This window comes from Centruroides sculpturatus, unplaced genomic scaffold (assembly GCF_000671375.1).
Source record: "Centruroides sculpturatus isolate CEXI.00-Female unplaced genomic scaffold, Cexi_2.0 scaffold814, whole genome shotgun sequence".
In the NCBI taxonomy this organism is placed as follows: Eukaryota; Metazoa; Arthropoda; class Arachnida; order Scorpiones; family Buthidae; genus Centruroides; species Centruroides sculpturatus.
In genome coordinates this window covers 56582-72474 of record NW_019384989.1, presented here as the reverse complement: position 1 = coordinate 72474, position 15893 = coordinate 56582, and the positions used below count along the sequence as shown (strand labels likewise).

Below are 15893 nucleotides of genomic sequence, written 5' to 3'. Positions count from 1 at the left end.
CTTACCAAAAAATATTTAATTTCATCAAACAAAAATATATACCTGTAGTTTAGGCTATACAGATACAGTCTAAATTCATTTTTTAATCTTAAAGTTTAATGTTTTGGATGTCTTAATTTTCCATTGTTTTCTTTGTTTAAAAATAGAAATTTAAATGCTTTCTCAAGTAGCAAAATGTTTTTATTATTGTATGTAATATATGTAAAAACATTTTCATCCATTCAGCCATATGTTTTTTTTAAACTTATGTAATAGTTCCCTTGTTTGGGAAGCCACACTCAACTCACCAGGTTTTTCTTTTTTTTGTTAAGGAAATTAGGGATATGCATTTTGGGCTTTTTAACTCCTCTTCAGTCCAATCCATTATTTTTAATTTTATAAACAAGAATGACAAACCAGATTACAAGAAAAAATTAAATTTATTCATAAATTACACTATTCACTAAGAGATTTATAACAAAAAAAAATTTATCAAACTTACAGTTATATAAAAGAATTCAGCATTTTCTATCAGCTGTCTATTTTCTGTCTTCCTTATATGATCAACTTCAAAACAATTTGCTGCAGCTAGATTAGCACATAATGACCTAAAGTATCAAGATTTTTTGTATAGTTACTTTCAATTAACTTATATAAAGTTTAAAGGAAACAATTTCAATATATATATAACAAAAACAAATGGTGAGGTTTACAAAGAAAAGGAAAAAGCTTTAATAAACATTAAATTTTGCAACACTTTTCATTAACTAAGAATATGTCAGAGCTGAAACAAAAATATTTACATAATTTAAACAAATTTTATATAAATAAAATAAAGTATAGATATTATCATGTTATGTAATTACAGTTTTGACTTAATTAACATTAAACTGTTAACTAGATTGATTCCATAGTCACAGTATAGTTTTCTAAAAGTCAATAGTTCAAATTCATTGCTTAGCAGTTGCCTTTTACATCTTTTGACAATACTCATGTTACTTATTATACTAATCAGCAGATTCCAATTATTGTAATTCAAGATATTGTTATCAATAAATTAACATTATCAAAACTAACAAGTCTCAAAACATACAAGCATGCATCCCAAAACATACATTATAAAAACTTTGTTATTCTAATTAAAATCTGTTTATTGTTGTTATTATCTTCAGTTAATAAGCCTTTTTATGCTTTCTTTTCATGCTAAGCAGCCTTAACATGCATAAATATGTTATTGATCTTAATCAGAACTTTAGTTTTATTATTTTAGTTGTTTTAATTTGCTCACTAAACATTAGTTTAAATTGCTGGCATTACATTAAGTGTTGGTAGCAGATAAACAATACTGAATGAAACTATCATTAATTAATAATTAATAAAGAACTAAAATAAAATATATACATCCAGTAAAAATTATCTTAATTAACTTTCCTGCTTATATAAAATACATCAACTCATCATAGAAGGATTAAGATAATTTTTACTGGATGTATATATTTTATTTTAGTTCTTTATTTCATTTTAATTAACTTGTATAATCTTTGTGATTATTTAAGCTTGTTAAATCTTAACATAAATTTGTATAACTGCTTTTTGAATTATTATTTTACGTAATTTTGAATTCTTCGTTTTATTCAAAATGATAACTGAGGATGATCGCTTAAAGTGTCAGAAAGTGTTTTTAAGATATTAAAAACGATTTGCTGGATTGTTTAAAGGTTTTTTTTTTTTTTACTTATTGTAGTTCCAGTAAGAAAGTATTTATTAATTAAGTCATTAAGTTATCTATTTTCAAATTGTTTTAATATTTGAATGACATCAAAATTTCCTCTAATTGTAGTTTTTCTTACTTTGCATAATGTTAATAGCCAGTTATTGTTATTAGTTTAGGAAAGCCCCAAAGTGATTACAATAAATGGAGTCTACTGTATTAGATAAGATGAATTAATGTAATTAATTTCAAACAAAAGTATATTAAATAGTAAATTATTACATCTTACAAATTTTATTTATGTTAAAGAGTTAAAGTATTTTCTTAAAGTTTAAAATAATTTACAAATATTTGTTTCAAATTACACTTTCAGACTCAAACAAACTGATTATTTTCAAAACTGGATTAAAGTTCAATATCAACAAGTTTTGCTAATGAAATTGAAACTTCATCATTAAACATTATTATTGATAAAGCAGTAAAAAATAATCTCAAATCAAATAATATGCAATATAATTTATATTCAAAATTAAAATTCACATTCTACAATTTTATATTTAATAAAATAAATTTTATTAATGTAATTTATACTTTTATATTAAATTTTAATACATATATAGATTATTAAACTTAATAGCATTACAGATAAATAATCTGTAACAATTTAGTTTTACTTGCTGTTTTTATTGTTTTTCATAGTCAAGCAATAGGAATTTTGATTACTCTCTAGAACTCTTTGTTAAGAATCAAACACTGAACAATTTTTACAATGTCTCAATACATTTCAATTCCATAGTGAAAATAATGTGAGTATTAACAAAAACATTCAGAAATTAATCAAGGAAGTTTGATGAGTATATTTGGATAAAGTATTCATTATAATTAATCAGTTTTTTAGTGTTAAGAAAAATAGATTTATGACAAAATTAATAAAAAGGTATATATTCTTAAAATGGTTTTAACAAACTCAACACTGTCATCTTCAGGTTGCAAATATTTGGAACACTTTTAAAGCAAATACTTTGAAAGAAGAATGTTTTAAGATTATAATTTTTCAAAACAAATTTTTTAAGGATTAAATGTACATAAAAATTCAAATAAATGGTATAGGTTACAAGTTTTTAAACTGAGTAAATATGCAAAATTAATAATACACTTAATTTTTATATTTTATGTTAAAATGTAAGAAAAATATATTGTGGTAAAAAAAAAACAATGAAAAGAAGGAAGACTCACTGAGTATGGTGTTAACAATTTTTTTATCATTATTAGTGCTTTCAACAATCTTATGTTCATCATCATCAGGTGAATGAAAATTTAAAAATATAGAATGCAATGTTCTAACAAGAGTGGAACAAACATTATTTAAATTAAAATTAAAAACTGTTACGAGTGTGCTACAAACTTCGATTATGCTCAATGTTATGATATCATACATCATGTGCATGAATATAGATCCACATTAAAGGTGTAAAAGCATATTTATATCACTATTTAACTGTTTATATAGGGCAACCAATATGTTGGGAGGTCAAGTGTGGGAGTGTTGTTGCACAGTTCCAAGGTTGTTGTGAGGAGAGATTTCTATATAAACACATGTTTACAGCATCTAAATAGTGTTGGCATTTACTGAACTTATGGAAGTTAACAGATTCAACTCCAAAACAATAGAAATGTGCAAATTTAGAACATCTAGAACAAAACAAATCACTTTTCAGAACTTTATGTTTGCAGAAAAAATGAACGTTCGAACAATGGCTCACCATTATTCTCTGCTATTACCCTTCATATGGGATAATATTTCATATATGTTATCATATATAACAGAGGTGGCCATACTGTGGCTTATGAGCTGTGAAAGACACTTTTAGATCCTTATTGCACTCCCACATACAGGTAACCCCCGTATAACACGGTAGTTACGTTCCAAAAAATTGCCGTGTTATGCGAATCCGTGTTATACGAAACAAAGAACTAATACGAAAAGGAGGGTTAGGTTCCAAAAATTAAAAAACATGCTAGTATATTTTCATAATTAAGATAAATATCTTCATTAAAATTTTTTTAACTGATACATATTAATTAAACAATGTTTTCTTCGTCCTCACTAAAAACACTATTAATTAATTAACCGAGAGCATTTTCTTTTTGGCAAGTTATCCTTATCCTCTGAGCATTTTTCTGCATTATCTTCAGATCCATGCTTTACATTTTAGATTGCTTGCTTCTAGTTAAAAGGTCTTTATAAATTTCCTTATATGGTGCTAAGCACTTATGAAGAATAAAGCAAGTATGGAATAAGGGGAAAACATTCGGCAACATCAGAAGCAGAAGCGTTGCGATCTGGCAACATTGAAGTTTCGAGAAGGACCACGTGTATCGACAGAAGGTGAGAAGAGAAAATTTACATACTTAAGTACTAATAGTTCACGAAAATAATAATTTTCGTGAATTATTATTACTTAAGTATGTAAAAATTTATTACATTTCCTGTTGTACGAGGGTTTTACCCAATTCTCAAACCGTGTCAGAGTGAATCCGTGCTATAAAAGTACCGTGTTATACGGGGTTTACCTGTACTTACACAATTTCTTTTTATGAACTTGGCACATACTACTTTCACATATATGACATTTTTATAAGATTTCTGACTATTGTATAATAGACACAGAAATTGTGAAACTTGCAACTTAACCTCAAACAGACAACTGAAAGTTTAGGTCATATTCATAAAGTTGAAGGAGTTAAATGAATATAGATACTGTATGATGACTAGATAAGAAAAGTAACAGTGATATTTACTATAGAACAGTGATAATTATCTTACATATAGTTAAAATACTATAAACAGAGAAAGTTTTATTCCAATAAGTATTCCAATAGAGGATGTGGCTCTCATGTATTTCTTACATTCATTACAATGATTTCTCTTCTTAAGCAAATACTTTTATTATTTAAAACAATTATAAATATCGAATCTGTTACTATCACTACAAAAATACCATTCCAAGAGATTGATATCAAATTTATCAAGAATAAAAATATTGATATTTACCTATTGGTTCCATTACCCGTTAATACAACAGCACAAGTTCCTGTAGGTGTCTCTGAACTATACTGATAACTAACATTGACTCCTGCTTCACGAGCTTTTTTCTCTAATGTTTTTCCAAATGAATCTTTTCCAATACATCCCATGAAACTGCATATTTCTGGTGTATTTAAAACCCACTAGAAAAATAAGAAAATTACATATATATGAATTTTATTAGTAATAATACAATACAGAACAGTACAATACAGAATTTTATGATGAATATATTTATGATTATATTTGTATTTTTTTAAATGCAAGTAGGCACCTGTGCTTCATATTAATATTAACATTAAGAATACTGTATATATAAATTAATTTCCTTTTTTCAAGCATTTTAAACCAAAAAAAGTAATAATAATAATTAAAAATTTATTTTAATTGCTATTTGTTCCCAAATTACAAACTTTTTTATTTGTTAGTTAATCTTTAAAATATAATCTAGAATCATGCTCATTTTTATCTCATTACTTTCCTATTACTTTGACTTTAAATATATTGTATATTATAATTGTTTAATATATAATATATAGCAATAGTATGCATTATATGTGCAACCAAAACTATTTATAAATATATACTGGTATATTTGGTAATGATAAGGATGTAAGTCATCCCCAAACAGACAATAGGCTACCAATAGGTTATAATGAAATGTGACTATGGAATATAGTAGTCTATAGCAAAAGTGTTCATAACATCTTCATCAAAACTTTACTGAACATAATACTTTTTAATATGATATATAATATGACATACACCAACATTATGAGCCAACTTTGAAACTACAAGACCATTACACTCTCAGCATGCCCTCTATATTAAATAAGATGATTAAGTGTAAGTTTTAGTTGGAAATATTTATGATAGCCTGATGGAGTTATAGCAAGCAGTATACAGAAATGTTAGATGTGCTATTCCATAGCGGTAATAGTTTGTATTTTACACTTATTCTATAAGTCAACTTACATTGCAATATATATAGCATTATTGTAGATATTAAATCAAAAGACAACAATTTAAAATAATTTGATATTTCCATAGTTAAAAAATTTTTATTTATATAAAGTTTTTGCATTTAATATCATTTAATTTATCATATTATAGCAAATAAATGAGAAAGAAAATCATTTTTCTTTCTCATTTATTTGCTATGATATAATAAATAAGTTTGGTTCATATAGGCCTATGTTAAACTGTTAAATATGGTTTATTTTAATAAACTCTTATTTAATCATCTTATTTATTCCTCCCTGACATCCTTTTACATAGGAGATACAGAGACGATATTTTAGTTCTCTGGAGGACTGTACCAGATATGACGGTCTTTGTCAACACTATAAATTTTTTAATTTATCAAAATCAGTAATCTATTTAAATAGAAAAAAAAACTAACCTGAGCAATTCTCATTGTATTCTGACAAGCACCTCCAGCAGTATATTCAACATCATAGTTTTCAATCATTTCTTGATACCTAAATTTAGTAAAAACATTTTCATAATTCTTATGGCTGTTATTATTATTACGATATATTATAAATAAATGAATTACATAAGAGTAAATTATTTTGTTAGTGTGAAAATTAATTTTACTATACTCACATTGACTGATGTTTCTCTTCAGCCAATATTGCATTATTTGCTTTCAAGTCATATCTGTTTATATATTCAAAAAATTTCAAATAATGTTTTTCTAAAAATAGTTCAACATAACATTTATATTTTAATCAGGGGTGCACAACCTGCGGCCCGCGGGCCACATACGGCCCCCTATCAATGTTTATGCGGCCCGCGGACGGTACAGGCCAAATCCCTTCTTTTGAAGTTTCTAAGTGTAGAACTTTTTCCCTTTCACAAAGTCATTAGCACCCAACTGTTTTATTACTTTCCCTGNAAATTAATTTTATTATTTTTCAATTCTATTATAGTTATGGCAACATCTTCATTCAGTCCAGTCTCAGCTTGATATACTTCAAAAATTTAAACATGTATCTAAAAGTGACATGTCAAGGCCTACACAATTTGCAGGTATAATTTTAATATACAGGGTGTCCGGTGGAATTAAAGATCCAATTCTTTTAAGTGCTGAAGTTAAGGCTCTTCGAGAAATCAATGAAAAGGTAATAAAATTTTCAATTTACAATATTATTTTATAAAATATTTGGAATATAGTATTTTGTTAAAGTAAACTGAATTATTAATAGATTTGCATAGATTTAAATCTATTTATCAACCACATTAAACTACCACTTAATTCTTGGAAAACATTAAAAGATTTTGTCTGGATCACACTCATCTTTAAGACTGTGTAATTGTTGATTAAAAGAAAAAAATGATATATCTAAGTGTTTAACATAAATATGATATAAGTCAAAATATTCTATTTTTTCTAATTTTCATAGTAATAATTAAAAATCATTTTAACATGAACTATATTTCTTTTAAATCCATAAAATGAAAAAAGTAACTAAAGAAAATCTCTGAAAAAGANCGAAACACTTGTTAAGTGAAACAATTTTTCCCATAAAAATTAATGTAAAATACAATAATGCATTCCACACCAAAAAAATACTCAAATATTTTGTATAACATTTATTCAAAGAAAATTGTACAATGTGCATTGTTAAGAAGAGTGAATCATCATCATCTTTTCTTCTAGCAGAATTCGATTTGCAGAAAACAAAAAAATCACAGATAATATGTTTGATAAACACTCCAAACGATATGCCAAATTCTTGGGCTATGTAAAGGTTATAATTAAATAATAGAAATGAATTAATTTGACTAGAGGTAGGCAGTTATGCTTCTATCTCATATTAAATTTAATAATTATAAATAGTTAATTTTTAATTCAGACATTTCTAAAATTTAATTTGGAATTGGTCATTAAATTTAATATGAGATGGCAGCATAACTGCCTACCTCTAGTCAAATTAATTCATTTCTAATATTTAATTATAGCCTTGCCTTTACATGGGTTATGTAAAGGTTATAAAGAATTTGGCATATTGTTTTGCGTGTTTATTATATAATGGGCTATGGTTGTTGATGTTTAAAAGTAATGTGTGTGAACACAAGTTTGGAAAAATACGTGATCACAAGTGACACTAAGATGCTAGCAGTACGAGTGCTAAACACAGACTGACAGAGCATGTGCACAGTTCGAGACTTTCTCTCTCCTCATCACTCATTATGTGAAACATCACTCGTTAAGCAAGGCAATTTTTTATAAATTGTTTTGCTCGTTATGCAAGGTTCTCATTAAGCGAGGTTCCACTGTATTTTAATTCTCAGCCAAATAGAAGAGTGGAGTAAAGTGGACATTATAGCTTGCATTGATTTTTATAAGAATCAAATGCTTTATAAATTTCTTTTATATTTGATTACAGTTCAAAAAACAATTAGTTTGATTCATTTCTGGCAAAAAAAAATCATTTTTAGTTTTTCATTTTAAAGCTTCAATGCAAATCATATGATTATTGTAATTTGAATCTATTAGTTTTTAATATTTTTTTTTTTGTCATTAACTTAAGACAAAAATTAGACATTTTTAAGATAAGTTTAATATGAATTTGAAGTTCTCATATTTTTATATTAATATAAATTTCAAAAACACAAGTCTTTTAATGAACTATAAATTTTGTGCTATAGTTTATAAAAACATGACTCAGTTTATTTGTTCTTTTCATATTATTAACCATCTATAAAAACAAAGTTACAGATTTAACTATGATTACTTTATATCTTTTGTTTATTTAATTTTTTTCAATAACACAATTCAGTTAAAATTCAATATTGTAAATAGAATAAGATGTTTATGTATAAATAATTCAAATATATTATAAACTTTTATATCAATATATTTCAACAGTAAAATCTTTTTATGACATTTCAAAGTACTGGTTTCAGTTCTTGTTTCTGTAGAAAACTCACAGTAATATTTTATTCATCTGAGAGAAATATTAACTGATTACTAATTTTAAAATTAAGTACTAGAAAATTGGATTAGAATTGTTAGAGTTTGACTCTCATTAACTCAACATTCTGTAAAACTTCATGTTAAAAAAATACTTGTAATATAATTTTTAGCTGTATAACTTAATACTAGGATCAAATAAGTTATTTGTTATTTACTGACAATACTTAATAATAGCGTCAATTCCACACATTAACAAAGAATATGTCTTTTTTCAAGATGCTGCTGCAAAACCCACAGCACGAATGTCACTAACTTGAAAGAGCAGGGGCAAATTCTCTGGGCTTGCTTAGCATGCACCGCATGCTTAAGAGAGAGTTTTGACTGTCAATATAGTTTTTATATGAGAACAAATATGCCAATAATAATTTATTCTAACGTATAAATTCTTTTATCATTTGTGTTTGCTTTTACATTGACAGCTAGCAGTTAGCCATTTTAAGTCAGTGCCATGCTTGTGGGAACTTGATCGTTTGCTTGTGTGGAAGTTTGCCACAGCAAACAAGCACATGTGCATGATGTCATTTGAAGCATTTAACACAGCCAAATCATATTGAAAGCTTGCAGTACCCAGTCAGCATATATATATTGTATATAGGGACAGATCTATATAGAAATTAATAGGGTTTAAGCCCTGGGCTCCCAGAGTCAAGGGCCTAAAATTTGAATTATCATCATAAATTTTTAATATTTTTCATTATAATATATTTCATGTATAGATATAATGGGCTTTATAATAGTCCATACTTTTTTATTCATACCGAATAACGTTTCTGCCTATTGTTTAGCACTAATGATAATAACTTTCAGCATGCTCAAAAATTTTGGTCAGGATTTGTCCCTGCCTGAAAGTAACCACTGAATAGCCAATATTTTTCAAATTAAAATTTAACCATAAATAGAAATAGTCACTATTGGTACATAGTTAATACATATATGCATTTGTATATATAATATCTTTATGAAAATTTCACTATTTAGACTAGTATCATCGCTAGCCATAAAACTCGTCATTTTTGGTAACTCTTCACTATCTCAGTTCACATTAAGTTGAATTTACAGGACTCTACTGTAATTCAATTAATATCTAGAATATAATTTATTATATGAAATTAATTTTATTATTTTTCAATTCTATTATAGTTATGGCAACATCTTCATTCAGTCCAGTCTCAGCTTGATATACTTCAAAAATTTAAACATGTATCTAAAAGTGACATGTCAAGGCCTACACAATTTGCAGGTATAATTTTAATATACAGGGTGTCCATCNTATTTTAAATTTAATCAAATATACATGTATATTTGATTAAATTTAAAATATATTTTTTAAGCAGATCAACAAAACTATTTCAATTAATTTAATCATTGTGATTTTCTAACAATCTAACAAACCAAAATTATTTGAATATTAAAATTGAAAACTATATCAAATTTCAGTACAATATTAGTAAAAACTGAATAAAAAATAGATGATTTAATGTTAAGTATTCAAATTGTCTTCTATTAATTACACAAATAGTTGTAATTACTATATAGTAAGCTTATAACAGAGAGGAAACTGGAACACAGATCGGTGTAGAAAATGAGGGATGGGAAAAAATAATGGGAAAATTCAGGTATGGTGACAGAAGTGAAAAAAGTGGGATGCTTCTAGAGTTTGCTACAGAACAAGATCTGCTAATCTGCAATTAATGATTTCAACAAAAGCCATGCTAAAAATGGTCATGGAAATCAGTGGATGGAAAAACTAAAAATTTGATTGATTTTATCTTCTTAAGTAACAGATGGGGTTCAGTCATTCAACTATTCTAAGGCAGTGGTTCCCAATTAGTTTTTCCCGTGTACCACTTCAAGAAAGAGCTCAAACTCGCGTACCCCTTATAGCAGAAATTCATATTAATCCATACTAATATTATAAATTCTAAGGTAATTCTGTCTGCTTGTCTCTGTTACCTTTTCACGTCTAAACCGCCAAACAGGTTTTAATAAAATTTGGCACAGAGATAGCCTACATGTTGGAGATGAACATAGGCCACATTTTACTGCGAGAAAATATCTTACTCACACGAGAAAATTCTATATAATGCGGGCGAAGCCATGGGTAGACAGCAAGTGATAAATAGAATAAGTTTTTTTTTTTACATTTATTACCTTTAAAATACAATTCTAATAATAATGAAAATAACATAAGGTTATTTAATTTTAATGCGACAAATGTGCATGATTTTCTTTGCGCAACTTTGTAAAATCTGGTCGCTTTTTGGTCAGCTTTGGTCTTGAGTCGTCTTCGAGTCGAAGTCGGTGACGATGTTTAGTTTTCACGTTTGTCACGGCCGAAAATCCGCTCTCGCAGAGGTATGTTGCGCAAAATGCTAGAAAATATTTTATTGTTGCTTTGCTGACACGATAATAATGATAATTGTACAATTAACACAAATTGTGTTAATTGTACAATTTTTGTTTCTCGCGTAAGAATTTCGTTTAGGTATTGTCACAAATGCATTTTTTGATGAAATTTCGAGAATATTTTTAGTTATAAATAAACAAATTTGTGCATTCAAGATTATGTTGTAAATTGCCGAATTTTTGATGGTCCACCCATTATTTTTTTTGATTGCTTCATCTCGTGCATTTAAATTTTAAATCGACCGATTTTAGATTGTCACGCATACCCCTTCATGCAATATCGCGTACCACCGGGGGTACGCATACCACTAATTGGGAGCCATTGTTCTAAGGCACTGATATTGAGTCAGATCATAGCCTAATAATAGCCAACCTTAAGCCAACTTTAAAATGAAGACACCAAGGGAATTTCTTTAAGAAAATGAATTTAGATAAATTGAGCTCAAATAACATAAGAAATAAATATCAAGAAGAGCTCAAACAAAAACTAACAAACCACAACCATACACTTTGCCTCGATCAAAGAATGGAAACTCTGAAAAGATTATACAAGAAACCCAAAGAAACTATCCTATAGACTACAGAAGGAAGCTATAAATATTTGGACATGTATGCAGAATGAACTCAGAAAGAGGATTAAAGACCCTGGTGTATTCAGATTCATAGATGGCAGAAACAGGACTGGTAGACCTCACAAAAAGTGGATTGATGACATCAGTCTGGTGTGGAAGAAGCCTCCAAAGACCTCTATAATGCTGCACAGGGTTGGACATGGAAGGAACTGACAAGGACTTCATCAGATTCTAATGGGCACTGGTCCCAAGAGAATTGATCAATTGATTGAATCTTTTACCATTGATTGTCCTATTGTTCATTGCTTATATTAACAAAATAAATCACTGCAAACTAAATGATATTAATCAATAAATAAATAATTACTATTTGTTAAGTTGTTTAGCATAAATAAGTATAATTTTTTGAAATATAAAGCTTACACAGTATACATGTAAAAACAGTTATTCCATTCCTAATAGGTCTTAAAACTGTTTAAAAAACACAATCCTAAAAAACCAGAACTTACTGTAATTTTAAGAAATATATGCATGGCTAATTAAATAATTTTTAATAATAATAATTTTCATTAATAAATAAAATCATCAAAAATATAATTGTGTAATGTATTAATAGAATGTGGAAAGTATGCACATGTATATGCTCTCCACATTTTAGAAAATCAATTTCATATTTTTCAGTAACAAATCTGTGGAAATCAAACTTGCATTCTATCTACCAAAGAAATTAATTTTGTATTTCTTAAATATGGATAAACAGATGATTGATATTATATTTATACTATGATGTTAGAATGGTATTTACACTAAGAATTGTTTATTTTTATATTTCTAATTGAATTAGTTATCTTGTTGATTAATTAAAACAATTTATTTTATAAATTCAAACAATAAATAATCTTTATTAAATCTATCCTTGATTACTTAAATCAGATTCATCAGATGTTAATAGATTTCTTGATTTTATTCAGATAATTACAATTTATATAAAATTTATCTCTGTAATTATATTACTACAGAGAAATGTAATTGAATAATACATAATTTAATGATTGAATTATATATATATATATTTTATATGAATATGAATTAAACTTACTTCTTAAGAAAATCTTCATCAGTATTAGCAGAAATATCAAGAAGGGGATTACCTAAACCTAACAGAATTCCTTTCCTGAAAAAATATATAATCAGATCAAATTATTGAAGTACTGATTTTAAAAGCAGATTTGAAATGCATGATTGACATTAAATGATTCAATTTTATTTAGTGAAAACTGTCTAATCCCTATAGCACTATAGTTTACTAGTCTACTCTATTTCTCTAATAAACTAAGTGTGGTTATGAATTATCTGTACAGTACATATATTAGTTACTTATTCTGTTTAAAGTAGCTAGATCTAAAATCTGCTAGCCATAAACTAATGAAAATTAAGACAACAAGAAATTTATTTATTTGTTGTTGATTAATAATTGTCAAAATAACATTTTCAGAGATACAATTTTATTTAAACTAGCATGATTAATGGCTTTCTTTTAATAATATTTATGATTAAAATTTTCCAAATTATCATTTTAGCTTATGCTCTTGATTCAAAATAAAATTTTATTTCAAAATANAATTCTAAAAATTTTTTCTATTTGAAAAAAAAAAAAAAAGAAAAAAAAAAGATTTTTACTCAAACCAATTTTAATTTTTATAGTTAGTTGGATTTTGACAAACTTAAAATAAGTGAAGGGTTCATTCAAATAGTTTATTTGCCCATTTTGGTATATTAGACATAAAAAACTGATACACAAACTGGAAATATATACTAAAACAACCACTTCACACCTAAGTGTTAATTCCAGCAAACGAACAATAAAAAAGGGTTTAATGTTCAAACATTTTCGGCCGTCTTTCAGAGGCCGTCGTCAGGAAAAATTGCATAGAACAGAAAAAATAGAAAAAACAGCTTTATCTTTTTAACAGTTTTTGAATATAGCTGTGTTCTAATTTTTAACATTTAAATTTTAACATTGTTTTAACCTTTATTATTATTATTTTAACATGTTAAAATAAAGGAAAAAATTGTTCAAAAAGCTACAAAAATCCCTAAGATTAAAGTTTCTTGTCAAAAAATTATTTTTGCTTCCATTGGGAAACATTACATTACATTACACAGTTTACTAATTTTATTATGTGCTGTAAAAGCAATGCCTAATTGAGTAATGTAGATTGTGTCTTTATTGATGGCAATTGAAACAATTTCAGATTTTAAACTATTTATTTATAATAAAAACATTTCGACTATTTAATAATTTTAAAATTATATATTTAAATACAATTACAAATAACTTATTAATTTAAATATGACATTATTAATAATAGAATTTTAAAAATAGTTTAAGAACTTTCACATTTTATATGCCAAAAAAGGAAAAGTAATACTTTACTTTTATATGTCAGAAATTACAAGAATTTAGCTTAAAAAAAAGGAATTTTACAGATTTGAATAATTCATTGAAGGAATTTTATAGATTTGAATAATTCATTTAATTTTTGAAATCACTCAAATACTAATTATTTGATTGAGGAAAGCCATTACTATCTGACTGGATGGCCAAGACAGTAAAGGCATCAACCTACCATTCTGGAGGCCTGGAATCAAATCTGTGCAGGGAACCTAGGAATTTTTCAGGGGTTAGACTGTCCCAGATATGTCAGATCCTGTCCCTTGCCACTTGGCTGTCCTATTGCATGTCTGAAAAAAAGGCCCTCTTAGTTCTCACAAGGCAAAAACAGACAAAAAAAGCATCACTACTAAAGATATTATTTTGAAATGAACATCACAGATTCAAACTTTTCAGTAAAAAATTTAAGGTCCAAATTGAAATTAGAATAAAGTCATATTCTAATTAAAACATTAATAAATATTAACTTGTATGCTTCATTTTTATTCATTTTATTTCATTTAACAATGGCTACAGTATCAGTGTTCTCTCCGAAAGAAATTTTACATGGTCAGTATACAACCTGTTAACTGGCTACTATTGAACTTCTTTACAAACTTCAGTTAATGACACCATATGTACTCTATCCTAAATTGTTAGTAGTCTCTGGTTAAAAATAATAATTGCTAAATAAATATTTTTAACTGGTTGGTATAAATATTTAACTGATTGATCAATCAGCTAAAACTGACTTGGGGGAGAATACTGCAATATAATGTAATACATAGAACTTGCTTGCATAATATTTGCTACATCTTGTTAGTTTACACAGTATAAGCAACATTCAAACAGGAATTTTACTAAATTTATGAGTACTAATATGTCTATTCAAAAATTTGCTGTTTCTGTGAATATTAATTGGAACTGCAATTAAAAGATAGAACTAAATATTTAAATATATGTAGAATTTGATCATTTATTACATGCCACATGAATGAGCTTGTCACAATTCATCATCACTAAAACACCAAAAAGATGGTCAACACAGCATCTGTCTGCATATGCAGAGAAGGATGGCATCTGGATCAACTTTGAAGAGTCTAGTCTATTACATCACATAGTGGCCTGCAAGGTGATTAAGGATGGCAGAGCAATTAATTTTAAAGAGAAATATATTCTGCAGTTTGGTGGGCATTTGTTGAAATGCACTGAGAACTGTGGTGTCATTGTGCATGTCCATTCTTGAATTTTCATTTAAAAAATATGTTCAGTTTGTATTTGATAATACCCAACAATACCCATTGTAGATGAATGTAAACATTAATATGTAAAAATTTTGGTTTATTCATAATTTCTTTAGTGTTTGTGTTATTTGTGACAAATACAACAAATTTCTGTTGTGATAGTTTATGAAAAGTATTTTACCATAATAAACACTCTTGCTGTACTTTATAGTCTGCCATTAGGTATTTGGCCACTATCATTAACAACAATCTCAGTGTTTTTAGAAACATTTTGCCTTCTCTTTTCCATATTCTTTTGGAGCATCTGCACGTCCTTTTCTGCTGTCTATTCATAGTCCTGTAGATTAAATCTTTTCACAAAAGTAAAAATAGTTTAAATAAATAACACCAGGATAATGGCATATAGATTTTTTTTTTGGTACAATAATTGACGACTTAGATTGAATATATTTTTCCATAAAAAAACACTTTGTT

General features: G+C 26.9%; 1 protein-coding gene across 2 annotated transcripts in view; it reads right to left on the bottom strand.

Moving 5' to 3' along the window:
* LOC111632972 (adenosine kinase 2-like) overlaps positions 1 to 15893 on the bottom strand; it is a 39349-nt gene that overhangs the window by 11537 nt on the left and 11919 nt on the right. For both annotated transcript variants that reach the window (XM_023377488.1, XM_023377489.1), the window contains exons 2-6: positions 12841 to 12915; positions 6387 to 6440; positions 6181 to 6259; positions 4746 to 4921; positions 482 to 587 (exon numbers count right to left, since the gene is read on the bottom strand). In XM_023377488.1, coding sequence (XP_023233256.1) covers positions 482 to 587; positions 4746 to 4921; positions 6181 to 6259; positions 6387 to 6440; positions 12841 to 12915 — 490 coding nt within the window. The remainder of the gene's footprint in view (positions 1 to 481; positions 588 to 4745; positions 4922 to 6180; positions 6260 to 6386; positions 6441 to 12840; positions 12916 to 15893) is intronic.